The sequence below is a fragment of the Carassius carassius genome, chromosome 48, assembly GCF_963082965.1.
Source record: "Carassius carassius chromosome 48, fCarCar2.1, whole genome shotgun sequence".
NCBI lineage: Eukaryota > Metazoa > Chordata > Actinopteri > Cypriniformes > Cyprinidae > Carassius > Carassius carassius.
Genome location: NC_081802.1, coordinates 13,090,626 through 13,105,738, shown reverse-complemented (window position 1 = coordinate 13,105,738; position 15,113 = coordinate 13,090,626). Strand labels below are relative to the sequence as shown.

The following is a 15,113-nucleotide window of genomic DNA, read 5'->3' as shown; positions in this document are numbered from 1 at the left end:
AGCGGAAATTACTTGACTCTGTGTAATTCCTGCCTCTCTTCTTCTTCTCTGCTATCTCAGTTTATCTCTGCTACTGTAGCAGAATCGATGCTATCGTGCGAACATATTTCAGTATTACAGATTGGCACTCTGTAATTTGAAATGTGACATGTTTTCATGGTTTAGACAGTAATACAATAGAAACCATTATATTTTTGGTGCTTTTTGTTTCTTATTCGTATTCTAGCCACTGTGGTGAACAGCTGTTGCTAATGCTAGTTTGAAATGCTGGGAGTTGTTGGTTTTCACATCTTGGGGGAATAGGTGAAACTGTATTTACACAGTGTAAGTTGCTCTTAAAGTCATTTCACACCACCAGCCTTTGTTTGGTGCTACATTGTTTTTTTTATCATGGAAAAGGTGAAATCGCTGAATGGAATCTGGCCTGCAGCATGCAGTTCTGTTTGTGTTTGTGTGTTTGTGTGTGTTGGTTCATGTTCCTCAGGGGAGCCTGTTTAACAGCGTCTGGTCTTTTTCCAAATACTGCCAAACCAACAAATCAGCTCTCTCTCTGTTTTATGCCTTTCTCATTCAACCAGTTATTTTTTTACCTTCTCTTCTTTAATTTTCATTATTAGCTTTCATTCCTCCCCCGTGAGTGTTTACTTTACATATCAGATAGAGAAGATCAGGCAGCCGGAACGTTGCTGTACACACACACACACACACACACACAGAGCGAGAGAGAGAGATTTGTGTTCGTTGTGAACTTCTAAAAAACTATTTATTTTATGTATTATTAATTTACAGTTGTAATCTTTAAAAAAAAATAGGCCTCAAATGTCTCCCATTCCTGTTCTCAGTCATATTTTCACTCTTCCTGTTTGTGATACTGTCCTACTCTCTTTTGCCTGTCTTTCCTGGTTCAGTTTAGTCCAGCACATAATTATCTTGACCGTAAACGTCTCCCCTCTGCTGTATTAATAGAAGAGCATGTATAATGATAGAACCACCTGGCTAAAACACAGCAAACGGATCTAACACATTCACATACTCTCTCTTTCTCACACATGCATTTCACATGCTACATCTGCACAAACACATGCACACACTTTCCCACGCATCTAAACACAGCTAGTTACATCTCTGGAGAGTTTTCCCCCTGCTCCTGGACTAAGTTGTAATACCAGATCCAACAGAATATCTCTCATCAGATCAGATATAAATGATTATGAATAATAATGATTAAAATTGATGGGGTTTGGCATTGGTAAAATGTGCTTGCTTAAGTGCATTACTAGTAAGTTAAATGTTTATGCTTTAATGTGTCGGTAATTTTGTAGCTATATTGTAGGTTGCTATTGTAATGTATATATTAATTTATTGAGTACTATGTTGTGTATTATATAATATGAATGCTCTTGCTTACAGCACTGGTTTGAGTTTTCCAGTAAAGGTTTTGCAGCAGGTGTGTGTGTGTGTGTGTGTGTGTGTGGCAGTAGCAGGACTTCACTGAGGCGTCAGAGAACAGCTGTGTTTGTTCACACTCCTTCAGAGCATGTGAGAGCTACACGGCTGATACGGCATTCTGTATGTTTGTGTGATCCCGCTAAATGATTGTACGCACTCTCCATAAGCACACAGCTGATGATGATGACACGGCCAGCAGTACGGCCCCCCTCCCACCCCAGCATGTGACCTCAGGGTTACCTACGTTCCCACAGATTCAATGTACATGTCCTCATCACTTGCCATGGGAACCCACAGGCTTTATCTCTAGCCCCTCCTGCTGCCTGTCAGTAGCGAAGAGTGTAAAGGCCTCTTGAGTAAATATTTTATCTTCAGGGCTGAAATCAGTTTGGTTTTTACTGGTTCTGCTTTGATCAAATTTCATATATATACTCTCAGATCCAGCACAAAAACCCTGAATAGTTAAAACATACAGTAACTCCGGTCTCAGCAGGCATGATATATATGAAACGGGTTTTAGATGTTTTAGCACTTGAACTTTAGTGTGCACTTAACATCTTCTTTGAACCTTCTTTGAAGTGTTTGTGTTGACATACTGGTTTAATTAAAGAAATGAATGAAGGTCTTTGTGTGATTTTTCTTTTAAAGCTTGATCTTTTGAAGGCTTGGGTGACATTCAAAAACAACACAGTGAGTTTTTGCTTCTGATGCTTGTTTGTATAAACAAAAACAAAACAACTGTTTATGAGGAGTCATAACAGAGACCCCAGTTGTTTACAAAAGCAAACTTGCTTTTATTAGATGTAAAATTAAAGAATGACACGGAAAAGTTCAAAGGTCCAAACTTGAAACTTTTGAGCCTAAGTTAAGTAAAAATATTTCTCAAGACCAGATTTAGTTTTTCTCTCACCTGGGAAATATTTTCCAAGCCTCATTTCTTTTTGAAAGTTGATGATATTATCCAACAAGGGTTCATTTCAATTTGAGACAAGATGAAAGGAGAAAATGAACTTACATAAAAATTAAAGGTAGAAAGTCATTGCAAGGTTTTTTTGTTGGCATGTAAGATTCAAATGCATGATAAAATTTGTGTCAAATTTTATTAGTAATTTAAAATACTTTATCTTGGCAAACAGCTTCAGAGTTTTTTTTTTTTTTTCGAGTAGCCTAGGCCTATATACAATTTGCAATAACTTCTCATGTATGAAAAATAGAGCTTCGGTGCTCTATTGTTGTCCATTTATTTAATTCGTTACAAATATGTAACTACACCCAGACAACATGGTAACATTGATATAATGTTGAGTTTTGATCCAAACCATAATTTTGGTTGAGATTGACATTTCAATGTTTAAAGTGTGTACGATCAGCATTGAAATTGTGATGAAAGTCGACAGCACACATGGGTGGAGACAGTGACATTGAACCAACAGTGATTTGTAGATGATGATCAGAAGATCACAAGTATAGGTCTCTGCAGGAAAGTAATGGGAGTTACCAGATCAGGGTGTTTTTACACCATGATACCTGATTGGTTGACGTCATAGTGATGTTAGGTTTAGGGGTGGGGTTGGGTAAGGGGGATCATTTAGATTGCATGATTTAGAAACACCCAGCAGTTTGAAATCACACACATGGTGATAAACGCCGACTTTTGCTCTAATCCACTGGGGGCTTGGTTTAAGGGTGGGCCTTCATGGTTTTAGTAAGTCTGTTGAAAAATGGTTGAAAAACATCTATTGTAGTTTGAAATTGGCCACTGATTGGTAAACGCCCATTTTGGTTTTGCTTGTGCACTTCTCAGTTGTTTAATTGATGCTTCTTCATTAGAGAGAAAACACAGGTGCATCCTATACAGAAGTCTTGTGTGTTTGACATGCATGACCTCTCTGAGTTTCAAACAATGGTGCATATATCTTATTTCTGTTTTTGTTTATTTTTTTATTTTTTTATTAAAATGTTGTTTATCTCCTGTCAAGCGACTCATCGGCCCTGCCTGCCATGTCCCCCGGCCAGGAACTATCTTCCAAGGATCGAGAGGGTATAAATTCCAGAAGTGCTTTGGCACTTTTGCAATCAGACAAATAATTTCTTTGAGTGTAATTTCCAGCTTCCAAATTCCAAGCAGTTTACAACAATATACAATATTGTTTAACTTCAAATATATTTTGGACGTTAATGTGCGAGTCTGTTCATTAGCATTGTTTTTTTTTACACTTCTTTTTAAAAATTTCAGATGAGACACTTTAGCATAATTGGAGGAACCTCACTGCTTTCCTGTGCACTGACCAATGAGCTGGCATGATCAATAAATTGGGCTGGGAAGATGGTTAAAGAGTAGTCAAGGCAAAAGAGAACTGTTCCTTTGGTGCCTCCAGAAACAAATAATTTAGTAATTTTATTTATTTATTTACTTTTGCATCTGTATGATTTTTTTTTCTTTTTTTTCATGACATAGTATGAAGTGCTTTCAGTTGATTGAATTAAAATAATAATATAATAATAATCAGAATGTGGAAAAACACGATGGAAAAGTGTTTTTTCTTTTATTTTATTTTCTTATAATAGCTTGACCATTGATTCAATGGTATGAGCATGTTTTTTGTCTTCAATATTAATATTATTTGAACAAATTAGGGTGCTGAAGTGATGCCGAAAAAACATCACTTTGTAATGTGTAATCAATAATAGTACCATTGAATTCTGAAAGAAATGTCAACATTGAGTGTGCAAAAATGTTAAAAAAATATATAACTTTGTAATGTTTATTTAATAATACAGTATATACTATATAGATTAAAGGTAAATTTCAACATTATTTCAACAGTAACTGAGGGTGCAAAAATTATGCTGAAAAAATATCACTTTCTAATGTTGAATCGATGCTATTACCGTTGATTTGTGGCCGAAATCTCAACATTATTTCAACAGTGTCAAAGACGTGTTGAAAAAATATAACTTTGTAATGTTAAACCAATATTATTACCATTGATTTGTGGTTAAAATATCAGTATTGCTTCAACATTAACTGAGGGTGCAAGAGTGATGCTAAAGCAACATCACTTTGTAAGGTTAATTCAATCTAATTGGCGTTGACGCATCAACACTGACTCAAAATTTTTTCAGTGTGACCATGCGATCTGGGCAGTATTTGAATTGTGAACAAATAATTCCAAACAGTTACCAGCAGGGTGCAGCATTTATACATGAATACATAAAGACTTGAGGTTTGTCAAAGACCATCAACCATTGTCAAATATCAGAGGTTGTAAAATACCAAAATGTTTCATTCATATCATGTCAACTTGATGTGTAGGACAAATTCCTATGTAGATCATTAGTAAAACACGGTAAAAATCGTTATGCTGGTGTGTGATTAAATGAGGCCAATTGCATGTTGTGTTAATGTTTATTGTGACCATTTGATGGTGCTAAATGTCTTCAGAAAAGGATCAGCCCATTGTTGATGCATCCTATGCAGTCTAGTTCTTCAGGATGATGCAAGGATGAGTAGCCTACTAAAACCAGAAACTGGGTGGCTGGCGATTCTGTTTTAGGCTTCAGTATTCATAAAGATTGTGTTCATTTGTAGATGTTATTGTGATAAAATGTGCAAGAATCATAAACCTTTGTTGGTCACAGAGCTTATTTTCTGGTAATGAACTTCCCGGTTGGCTTACCGCCCACTCAAGCAGGAAGTTCTGCCTAAAACTATTAGTTATATATTAAATGAAATATGTTATATTTCAATGCTCAGAAATGTGGAACTGTGTGAGAGTTCATTTTACCAGCTGTATACCATGTAAATGTCATCTAATTTATACTTTTTTAACTTGTTCTATCCTAATTTGCATAATATAGCCTACTGTACATTATGAGAGGCTACAATTGAGACCAGTGCATTTTCTTAGAGTGCAAATCTAGAGTTAGCAATGCTTAGTGTAAATCAGTTCAAATAGCCCATGAAACAATAAAAATGAAGACAAAAAATGTAATGCATATAAACCAAATCTTTGTATATTGTAAATTAATAAATTGTTAAAATGCTAGGTATATATGACACCAGTTGACCACCTGCCCCAAAAGACATTTATAAAAAATAACCTTTCGTTCTGAACACTGTTGAGCCTTCCAGTTAAAATTATTATTATTACATGGAATTTACCTTTGTGTATTTACAGTATACACTTTCATGTTAACTTCAACGTTGTAAAATAGCAAAGTTTGTACATATATGTTATTGTAATATTGCGCTATACCTTCAGCTTGTTTCAGACAGAAGGTATTTTTGTGTTCCACTGCGCTATTGTTGTTTTTCTGTGTAAGCATACGTTGATGACATCTTCGAAATTTGCTACTCAAGCATGAGTGCTGAGTTTTCAAAACCTTGTTTCCTGTTAAAAGAAGTTTATCTTTAAAAACAAGCCTCGAGGCACTGCATGAGCGGCTCCTCAAACGATCCCTTCGTTCCATCAAAATAGTGTCAACAGGTTCACATGCGTATGTTAAAAATGTTAATTTACAGAAGTCTTAAATAGCCTTACCATGTTTCCTGTCTTTTAAAACAGAAATCTGTTTCTCCTTTTTGTTTTTTAGTGCTTTTATGTGGGCTTCTTTAGATCCTTCCAAATGTCTATTAGCTGCTGTGGGGATCCCAGGATTGTTGTAATAACTCTGAGAAAACCCTCTCGCTTGTATTGTCCCAGATAGGCTCTAAACTGTGAAGGGTCTGGAGGAGATGAGGGTGCAATGCCTAACTGTTTCAGACAAGCGCCCACATATGCGTCCTCAATGTTAAAGGGCTTTACTTTCTTGGAAGCCTCAACTATTTTTCCTGACAGGTCATTGGAGAAAACATATCCCATTCCCAGCAGGTACGTGGGGTATTTCGGTTCAGGGTACAATTCCTCTGACACGTACCATTTTGAGTTTTTGTTCCTGATGACAGGCCGGTTCCACATCATATAGCCTGTAATGTAGTTCTGTCTGGGTGTGTTGGGGGCCAATAGCAGGCTCATCAGGTTCTCCAGGCCTATGTACATATCAGAATCAATCTTCATAGCATAAGCTGCTCGAGGGCAACGAGTGGCCAACCAGTCCATGATCACCATTGTCTTTATGGTCAGGTTGAAGTAGGAGTCCACAAAGTTGCTCTGCACTAAATCTCTGTGTTGACGGCTCTCTTCCTCCAGCTTCTGTTGAGCTTCAGGTCCTCCAGTCAAACCCACCAAGAACAGAGTCAGCACTGCTTTTCCCTGCACTGAGCTCTCATTCCCCCATGTGCTCCGGATGGCCTTACGAGCCTCTACCTGATGGGGCGCCACAGGGACCATAAAGACCAGGAACGGATCCCACTGACTACATTTATCAGGTTCGTCCAGAATAAAATGATAATTGCTTGGGTGAGCCACATGATGATAGATAGGAATGTCTGTGGTTTGTGCAACAGGTGTTGCTCTTCGTTGGATTTGTTGATTAGGCAAAAGTGAAAATAATAAATCCTTTTCAGTGTGACCAACCAAAGTGCTGTTAATTACCTTATAATGAGTCCAATTCATGACTTTAGTCAACCAGGTTTGAGTGAACGTAGTTGTCTCAAAAGAGAAATCAGAGACGTAAACAACCGCAGACAATAAAAATGCTATTGTGAGCAGCAGAATAAATGTCTTTTTAATGTGAGGCATATATGGACCTTTGGCCAAACTGCAGAGAAAAAAAGAGAAACAGTGGTGACGTGCCAGTGGTGGTAAATCACAACTTAAAACATGTTTTCATAAAAATATTAATTGCTAATGAACTAGTAATTGTATAAGGTGGCGTGAACACAGATTTTGGATAAAATATTTGTCATTGTTTGCAGACAGTAACTCCATCCAAACAGTGAAACCACATAATAAATAACCGATCTACAAACATTTCTAAATTCATGTAAAACACACCATTTTTTTTCATTATTATTGGTAAGTTAATCTATTTTATATAGTCCATTGTTAATTCTACAGTAGCCTATTGAATAATGCAATCATTTAAATTAGTTTAGTAGTTTATTTGCTTCACATAGGGCACTGTATTTTTATTATTAAGTATATCTATCTTATCTCTTATTAAAATAATGCTATGTGTCTGACTGTACACCTTAACCATAATAAACAAATCGTTAACACTTTAAAATAAGGTTCATTAGTTAACTACATTAATTAACATTAACTATTAATGAACTGCACTTATACAGTAATTGTTCATCTTTGTTCATGTTAATTTCCACATTAAATAATACTTTATTCAAATCTTATTATTATTAATGCACTGTGAACTAACATGAACAAACAATGAAAAGCTTTATTTCTATTAACTAACAATAACAAAGATGAATAAATACTGTAACAAATGTATTTCTCATTGTTAGTTCATTTTAGTTAATACACTAATTTTTAATAAATGAACCTTATTGTAAAGTGTATTAATGTTGTTCTCCCGAGGCATGCTGTTGCACATCTGACAATTCAACGGGCGCAACAAAAAAAACACTTGCCGACAAATTGTGCTTGATACTCATTTCCGCTGACACTTTCCAGGCAAGTATTTGATTCCTCCTACTCTTGTCTGTACAGTACTTTTGCGTTTCTTTTCAGTGGTATCTGGAGCAGTTTCCGCCATTCTTTCAAATCGACTCTCTGCCAAGAGACCCGCCCTCCTTTGACTCTGATTGGACGTGAACCTGAAACAGGGAAACAGGGACGATTCCGTATTTTAAGGGACGGGTGGCAACCCTAGGACGGAGTGAGAAAACGCTGAAACATTACGAGCGACGCATCGCGTCAGCCGCGTTGAGCGATTCGAGAAAGAAACCTGATGATAAGTGTAATTTGTACATTTCAGACAAGATATTGGCATATGGCTTACTGTTTTGCCGCCATTCGTCTGAAAAAGCACGTTATTATTGGTCGTTAGGGAAGAGTAGGCTAGTCGTCATATTTGAAAACGACGCGTTTGGCGCCATATAGAGGGTTTAGCGATTATATTACGGTCCTGAATTACATACATTTGCACGAAAAACGGTCGAGAAGCAAGTTCTTCATCAAATGCACAACATGATTTACATAACCTACATAACGCTGACAGAGAATGTTAAACAAGGAGTCATAAATCAAGATCTTATAGACGCTTGCAGTTGATTTACATTCTTGTTTAATTTCCTGGTAAAGTTACCAAACAACTTGATATAGCCTATATATAAGGTACAATTACAATTATATTATTACGATGATAAAACATGTTCTATGTTTTTTTTTATTAATTTAGTAACTTTCCTCTTCCTCCCTTTTTATTACAGACTGAAAGACACTGAACAAAATCTCTCTCTCTCTCTCTCTCTCTCTATAGATATATAGGCTACACAGAGATGCTCAGTATTAGCTCAGCTGCTCTCAAATAATAGTATAGGGGTTATGAGCAAAAAAACTGCTGTTAATACTTTCTCTTACAAGAGGAAACAGTGAGACCAGTCTTGCGTTTCCATCAAGTGATGTTCGACAGTTTAATTTCCAAGCCCAAGTTAGCTTCTTTACTATACGTTTATAATGAGACTTGGTATGTAAACAGTATAAGGCAAAAATAATAAAAGGACAAATTTGCTTACCTGTGACAAATGTTATTAGCAGCCATTCTGGTGAGTTCGGGAATGGCCCTACTTATTTTCTCCTGAAATACCTGTCTCTCATAAGGGTGGAGCTGAGAAGCAAATAGTTGTTGCGACTATAGTGTTCAGGTGAACCAACCCACAACGGAAACCTTTCTTTCTGATATGATAATCATTTTGAAAGCTACACACAACACAAACTTGTGGGGACATCCTCTCTAAGGTATTGTCCTCATTATGTAATAATAGCTGCACACACTTGCCAGGAGTCCTTTTATTGTCATTTCTATCATGACGACTCTGAAGATATTAGCATATTAATGAATATGACACTGTTAATGTATTTGGTCTTGGTGGAATAGATCGCCTATGCTGCTGTTGGTCATTTCTGTTGTTTTAAATCATTGCTGCTGCTGCAAAGCAAATAAAGGAACTTGCTATTGCCAATACATATGCCAGTACGATGCTGGGATTATTTAAGACATACTACTGCTGCACAAATTGCATATGAAATAACCCATAGCAGATCTATACAGTTGGAGCTGGGGAAGGTGGAGGGTTTCAGAGGAACTCAGCACGCTGCAAAATGCTCTAGTGAATGCTAACCGTCTCTAACTACCAGCACTACCAATACTTTCTTGGGTAAGTACACAAAATAAACAAACATTGCTTCCACATCTCCAGGGAAAATGGTGTGTTTTGTTTATTTATTCTGATGACTGGTGCTTTGTTCATCCCTGTTTTTATTGTGCTGTAGCATTTGTTCATGTAGGCGTAAACGTCTTCTTAAAAGCTCATGTGTACAAGTAGAAACAATGATGTCAAGCTTGTATTTCTGGTTGTTTCTTAGGCCTCTGCTTGAGACAGTACTTCAGACAGATGATCACTTGAATACATGTTTGCAATAAACAGTTGTTGTTGTTGTTTTTTGTTTGTTTTTGGATTTTTTGCGGTAGCAGTTCACACAGTGCAGCATTTTACCATGAGAGCAGACGCAGCCATGGTAAAACGCAGACGGTAAAACGCAGACGCAGCCAGCACTTTGTAACTTTCTTCTCGTTATTTCCCTACAGTGGCCATGAAGCAGAAGTCTGGCAGATTACAGAAAACAACTTCTGCATTCAAAAATGAGAAAGATAGTTTAAAAATATTGATTGGAATGCTTGGTTATACATTTAGTTTTGATTATATGATTTAGAAGAAACAGAGGTCCATATAAATATTTTACATGTAAACAAGTGAGCAATGGTGGCAACCACAGTTATTCTGCAAAACTGTTTATTTATTTTTTTCACCAAAATTGATCAGCATGTTTGCAGAATGATCATTGAGCCACATGGTTTCTTTCACCAGCACTCTTTGGAGTTATATTAATAATTCACTTGAGCCATTGTATTTCCATTCTATAATTCCTTTGTTATGGATTCACGCAACTTCCTATTCATCTAGAAAAATTATTTTGTGTTCCACAGGAGAAACAATGTCATACAGATTGGAAACGACATGGGTGAGTAAATGTATTGCAAAAGTGTGTAATTTGTTACGGAGCAACAGGCCTGATAGTCACTAGACACATTATTGCACTGAATATATGGACAGATCAAAATGAATTATACATGATTTCCTTGTTGAAAAGAGATACGAAATGCAAACAAAATAAAATGAACAGGAATAACCAGATGGGAATGTTTAATATCTGTTATTAAAACAAATGTACACATATGTTTTATGTACTGTACTGTATGTAAAAATGGTTCACATATTAATGAAGTCTGAAGAGAATGAGTTTTCTTTACGCACTACCAATCATGGGGCTTGACACCTGCGTTGCTTTTACATTTACAAAAAAAGGAATGATTCCATCTTTCAGTGTTGGAGGAATGAAGCACAATTTAAAACTGTTCTTGATTATGTTACTGTAAAGTGTAGCGTTACAGAATCCAAAAGGAATAAACACAGAAGGAGCTAACATATCACAAACACCATAGAAAGCAAATAACCGTCAGAGAGCTGACCAAAACAGAGTGTATATATATATATATATATATATATATATATATATATATATACAGTATAATGGGTAGAATTATTGGGAGACACTTGAAAATGATACATAACCATGGCAGGAGAACAAGGAACATAAGAAAACACAATAAAGTCCATAACTGTGACAGTTCCCTCTTTATTTTAAAATGTATATCTTTCACATGTATCCAGTTATTGTAGTTTATAACTGGACTGGAGTGATTTACATTCATAAGATGCATGATTAAAAGTGGAATATTCTTTGTATATTTATAGACGGTTTCAACGGCCACAACATAAACAAACGTTACTGCGCATGCGCGCTTTTTTGGACCTAACTTAACTTCCGGTAGACTTCCAAATAGAATCAATAACAACAGCCAAGTCCCTCTAGAGTAGATATTTTTTGATAACAAACAAAATATGTTTGCCGCGTGAATCAGGCGGACTTAATGAAAATGCAAATTCATTCTTTGGCAGCAGGATATGTTTTAAAGCATAGACATAAAGCGCGAGAAATAGAGGTTTCCCCAGTAACAGCTGTAAACAAAGCAGAGCTGGTACCCTCACACGCTGCTTTATCAGACATATAACACGCAAGTCTTCCTTCAGAAATACAGCGATATAAAAACACCTGTGCCTCGTTTTGATATTTAAACATATAAATGTAAGGAATAATTATTATTAAACGTGCAGTACGTAACGTTACTCATATTTATTCATCGAAGCCTTTTTGAAAATCGATCAGTTTTAAAATTGTGGCGAGTCTCCAAAAATAAATAAATGTATGGGAAACACATCCCGCAGCACAACCACCTGAGCCCTCAGTCTACTCATCGCCTTGACTTTAACCGCGTTTGTAGAAGGCACTGCAGCCAGACCGATATACACAACACAGACCGGAAGTTAACTTAGGTCCAGGCGCGTGCGCCCGATGAAACCGTCTATATAGATTTCTTAATTTGATTCCAATTATGATTTGATTGTGTTTTATTTTGGGTAATCTATTTTGTTTTATAATGTACATTTTCTAAAAGAAAGTATCTCTGCTGTAAATTATACTGATTCATTCAAACAGGTAACTGTCCTTTTGATGTCTTACAAGCCATTTAATCAGAAGAACTGCTGTGTTTTTTTTTTGTTGTTTTTTTTACAGAACCTGCTCATTAACTAAGCCAAAAGTTTGTAATATTCATTTGTTGTTTGTTTCTATTCATGTTCTTTTGTGGGCCTCTTTACATCCTTCCAGACATTCAATATCTGATGTGGAGATCCCACTGTCACTGAAATTATCCTGAGAAGATCTTCTCGCTTGTATTGTCCCAGATAGAGTCTAAAATGTGAAGGGTCGGGGGGAGATGAGGGTGCAAAGCCCAGTCGTTTCAGACAAGCGCCCACATATGCGTCTTCAATATCAAAGGCCATTACTTCTTTGGAAATTTTCACCATTTTTTCTGACAGGTCATTGGAGAAAACATACCCTGTTCCAAGCAGGTATGTGGGGTATTTCGGTTCAGGGTACAGTTCCTCTGACATGTACCATTTTGAATTTTTGTCTCTGACAACAGGCCGGTCCCACATCAAATAGCCAGTAATGTAGTTCTCTCTGAGTGTGTTGGGTGCCAATAGCATCAGCCAATAAAATTTGCCAATAAAATCAGGTTCTCAACATTTAAGTACATGTCAGTATCAATCTTCATTGCATAAGTTGCTCTGCACTAAATCTCTGTGTTGACGGCTCTCTTCCTCCAGCTTCTGTTGAGCTTCAGGTCCTCCAGTCAAACCCACCAAGAACAGAGTCAGCACTGCTTTTCCCTGCACTGAGCTCTCAATTATGTAATTAATAACTTACTCTCATGTCGATCCAAACCCGTAAGTCCTCCGTTTATCTTTGGAACACAGTTTAAGATATTTTAGATTTAGTCAGAGAGCTCTCAGTCCCTCCATTGAAGCTGTGTGTACGGTATACTGTCCATGTCCAGAAAGGTAAGAAAAACATCATCAAAGTAGTCCATGTGACATCAGAGGGTCAGTTAGAATTTTTTAATCATCGAAAATAAATTTTGGTCCAAAAATAGCAAAAACTACGACTTTATTTATCATTGTCTTGTCTTCCGTGTCTGTTGTGAGAGAGTTCAAAACAAAGCAGTTTGTGATATCCGGTTCGCAAACGAATCATTCGATGTAAACGGATCTTTTTGAACCAGTTCACCAAATCGAACTGAATCGTTTTAAACGGTTCGCGTCTCCAATACGCATTAATCCACAAATGACTTAAGCTGTTAACTTTATTTAATGTGGCTGACACTCCCTCTGAGTTCAAACAAACCAATATCCCGGAGTAATTCATTTACTCAAACAGTACACTGACTGAACTGCTGTGAAGAGAGAACTGAAGATGAACACCGGACGCTCTGTGTGTCAATCTGCTTCACGCTTAATCACACATGCACAGTATCATCAGCTCCTCGGTTCTCGAATCGTAGACTCGAATATAGACTTTATAGTAGAGGTCTTCACGGGCCCGAAAATCTGAACCCGAAAGAGACCCGTAATGTCCTACACCGAACCGACCCGGACCCGTCTATTATTTAAAAAGCTGGACCCGGAACCGTGTAGATCCGAGAAATGCCTACCCGGACCCGACTCGGACCCCTCTATTATTCAAAAGCTGAACCCGAACCCGCCGGGAAGACACAGACCCGACTGGACCCGATTGTCACATATTCCACCTTAAATTGCTATTACAAGTCAATAAACCTGTTGCGAAAAATAAAACTTTTTTTCTAACCTAATTTAAGGAGCTGTAGTTTTTCTTCCTTGTACCTGACTGCCTTTGATGCATTACAATCCTCCGACAAGAAGATATCCATGTTATTCCTCTCGTTATTCCAAGTCCAAGCTGAATCCACTCATTATTTCAGCTTCAAAAGTCCTCTTGATGTCACGGTGACGGATGACAAATGCAACTGTGCACATGTACATTCTGACTCGAGTTAACTCGCATAATAACTTTGACTGTTTGCCCTTTTGAACTATAATAACGATCGCTCGTGCAATGCCATGGCCGCTGACCTTATTTATTTGCTATCATCTCTGTGCTCTCTGCTCTGAGTCGAGTCTGAATCTGACCACTAAAACTTTAAGATTAAACGGTTCATTTATATTATTAAAAAAATGGTAGAAAATGTAAAGCGCGGTTTGTCCCTCACTGGTTGCCATAGAAACATGACACCCGCTCGAGACTGCACATGCGTGCTAGCCGGATCAACCTGAAATATGCGTTTTAACGTAATCTGAGCGTCATCGAAAACATTCATGTGACAGTTCACCTCAGATCTTGTTGCTGATTTGAAATATATTAAATATGAGTGTGTCAAGTCTGCAAGCATTATTACCGTGCGTGCCCTTGCATTAACTCTGCTTCCAACGGCAGAGAGAGAGAGATCGCTTTTTTCTTTCTTTTTTTGGCTCACAGTTTTCTTTTCCTAATTTTACAAGTTGCAAGTTACAAGAAACACAAGCAGTGTGTGATCACCGCCGGGTGTTCTCCGAGTCCGATGACTCCGATCGCACGGGTATTACACACAATGTTAAACAGATCGGGACCCGAAGTAATAGATTCTGACCTGACCCGGACCAGGCTGATTATTTAAAATATAGACCCGAACCTGTACGGGTTCCGGGTCGGGTCCCAGGTCGACGGGTCTCGGGTGCATTGTGAAGACCTCTACTTTATAGTGCACAATTCAAACTTAAATTTGTAAAATTCATGAATGAAAACAAATTATATTAATGTACCATTTACATGCTAATGCAATGTCTGATTTTAAAATGGGTTTTAAAGGATGAATTTTGAGATTTTAAGTTTTCAGTTGATATATAATTTCAGATGATTTCTAAAATGTTATAGAGAAAAAGGCAACGAAGAAGTCTTTTTTTTTTTTAAAGGTCAAAACTCCTGTTATAATGTAGATTTTTGAGGGTGCACTCTTTTCAT

General features: G+C 37.1%; 1 protein-coding gene, 1 long non-coding RNA gene and 1 pseudogene across 2 annotated transcripts in view; all 3 read right to left on the bottom strand.

Moving 5' to 3' along the window:
- Positions 1 to 15,113, bottom strand: part of LOC132131975 (uncharacterized) — a 243,516-nt gene that overhangs the window by 70,505 nt on the left and 157,898 nt on the right. The window lies entirely within an intron of this gene.
- On the bottom strand, positions 5,961 to 9,131 carry LOC132131544 (beta-1,3-galactosyltransferase 1-like). The gene is made up of 2 exons (XM_059543596.1): positions 9,089 to 9,131; positions 5,961 to 7,152 (listed from the first exon to the last, which is right to left on the bottom strand). The coding sequence occupies exons 1-2, from the start codon at positions 9,112 to 9,114 to the stop codon at positions 6,051 to 6,053; spliced, it is 1,128 nt and encodes a 375-aa protein (XP_059399579.1). The 5' UTR covers positions 9,115 to 9,131; the 3' UTR covers positions 5,961 to 6,050.
- LOC132131309 (beta-1,3-galactosyltransferase 1-like) lies at positions 12,323 to 14,832 on the bottom strand (annotated as a pseudogene).